The sequence below is a fragment of the Frankliniella occidentalis genome, unplaced genomic scaffold (genome assembly GCF_000697945.3).
Source record: "Frankliniella occidentalis isolate FOCC.00 unplaced genomic scaffold, Focc_3.1 Scaffold311, whole genome shotgun sequence".
In the NCBI taxonomy this organism is placed as follows: domain Eukaryota; kingdom Metazoa; phylum Arthropoda; class Insecta; order Thysanoptera; family Thripidae; genus Frankliniella; species Frankliniella occidentalis.
This window is the reverse complement of record NW_026267436.1, coordinates 317582-319896: the sequence shown is the minus strand read 5'-3', so window position 1 is coordinate 319896 and position 2315 is coordinate 317582. Positions and strand designations below refer to the sequence as shown.

The following is a 2315-nucleotide window of genomic DNA, read 5'->3' as shown; positions in this document are numbered from 1 at the left end:
ATAATAATTGATACATACATCTAACCAAATATTTTTCAATCTTTGTAAACTACCATCAAGGGCATTATATTTTGATGATTCTCATCAGCTTTACTTTCCAGTCTATTGCCAGACTGGCTCCGCAGGGTCCAGTTTGGAAATCTCAAATAAAGCCAAGGGATTCAATTCAAATCACAACAATTGGCAATCTGTTGGTGCTGAGCAAATGTCAATATTACCAATAATTTTCCAAGGTAGATAAGAAGTTTTCAGCACCATGCGCTTTTAATTATAGATTTTCTTGTAAAGTATTGCTCAGCAATGTCGGTAAAAGGGCATTTAACTCAGTCTTCCAACAAATTACGTACATTAGCAACTCCTAATACTGCACGATTCGATCAAAAACAAAAACAAAATCAAAAACAAAATCACATGCTTCAAGTACAAATATTTACACATAAACTTCCAGTGGGAAACTGTTGGTCGAAATGACGTCGATATTGAGTGGATCAATAGTACCTCCGGGGAGGTTCTTCTGCTTCGACGCCATTGCGACCAACTACAATTGAGTGACACTGGCAAATATCAGACAAGTAGGAAAACTACAAGTCATTGATCCGCGCGCAGCAAGTCCTCAAAAACCTACTGACGCGCAGAGTATGGCATATCATAATACAAGGACTTTGCGATAAACCCACATCAATAGGTACTTCGCCATCATCCCAGAATTATTTTTTTTTACAACATTCTTACATTGCCCAGCCGGACCACTAAAATTTTCTTTCATAGCAAAACAGATGCAATGTCTCAATCATTTGAAACAGGACAACTAACAGCACATGGTCGACAGCTGTCCGCATTTTCTTGTCATATGGCATATTTTTATTTAACTATCGTGTACTGGATAAACTGGGCCATACGAGGGGGGAGCGGAGGCGGGGGGTGATCGCACCTATAAATGGTCCACACGAATGGTCTCCCCAGCCACATGCCTGTCGAAGGCCACCAACACTGACTCCCGGGCACCAGTCCGGGGCGATGGTGACACGCTTGGTGGTGAGGTGAAGACCGGCGGCTAGTACCTCTTGTGCTGCTGCCGGCCGTGGCGCCAGTCCATCTGGTCGCGCGTCGAGCCGCCGCCGCCGCCGCCGCCTCCGCCGCCGTGGTGGTGGTGGTGGTGGTGATGGTGGCGCTTCTTCTCCGCGGCCGCGATGGCCGACGGCTTGACGCCGACCTGGCCGTTGTAGGCGGCGGCCACGTCCGTGACGACGAGCTCGGAGCCGTCGCGCATGCCGGCGCGATAGGCGTGGTGCGGCTCGTCCATGGTCTCCTTGCGGCGCAGCGCGGCGTGCACGGCGTGGTGGTGCTGCTGCTGCGCGGCGTGGGCCTTGGCGCCCGCAGACTGGTGCAGGTTCTCCCACGCCTGCCGGTAGTAGCGGTTCAGGCCGCCGCGGCTCTCCGAGCTGCTCGAGTCGTACGAGGCCACCGTGTTGCAGTCCGGCGAGGCTCGGTGGCGGTAGTGTTTGGCACTTCGGTTCCTGCGGGGAAAAGAAAGACGGACCCGATTAGCGAGAGGAGGCGTGATGGCGTTGCGAGGAGAACCGCCCGGAAGCCAGTCTGATGCGTTTGAATGTATTTAGCCAAATGCGTTTACATTTAATTCCAAAGAACGTTACAGAACCATGTAATTGTTGTTATTTCGATTTAAAAAAACAAACAGTCTACAAATGTGAATGCAAGACTCCTCTCATGCTTCGATGCACTCAGCCCTCATGCATTTGTACACTACAATCGATATGCAAGATTTAAAAAAAATCGTACTACAATGACAGCATACACGTGATCTAGAACGTTGCGCATGACTGGGTGGTGGTCACCGCGAGTTAGGGATGGGCGATCTCGATCCGATCTCAGCTAGATCGATCTTTTCCTTTCGATTTTCCGATATTTTAAATCGATTCAATGGCTGTCCGATGTTTTGGGTATCGATTCACGACGATCCGATTTTATATCCGATTCAAAGTATGTAAGAAAATGGCTTAAAAAGCGCCGAAATCTGACTTGCGCGTGTTTGTGGATTGGTGATCCCGATCCGATCTTGGCTTGATCGATATTTTCCTTTCGATCTCCCGATTTTTTAAATCGATTTAATTCGGTCCGATATATCGTTGAATCGATACCCTTCATGTCAAAAGATCGATTCGCAGAGATCGATTCATTTCTTTTCGATTCCCATCCCTACCGCGAGTGCCATATGAAGCATGCAGGGCCTTATTCACAGTGGCAGATGTGTTCGGCGCGCCTGCAAGAGGCGGCATAGGCCAGCCCGCAATACT

The 2315-nt window shown here is 48.8% G+C and overlaps 1 protein-coding gene across 1 annotated transcript in view; it reads right to left on the bottom strand.

Annotated features, from left to right (window-relative positions):
• Positions 1–6: 6 nt before the first annotated feature.
• Positions 7–2315, bottom strand: part of LOC113208025 (uncharacterized) — a 29650-nt gene continuing 27341 nt past the window's right edge. The window contains exon 10 of the mRNA XM_052273896.1: positions 7–1517. Coding sequence (XP_052129856.1) covers positions 1055–1517 — 463 coding nt within the window. The 3' untranslated portion in view covers positions 7–1054. The remainder of the gene's footprint in view (positions 1518–2315) is intronic.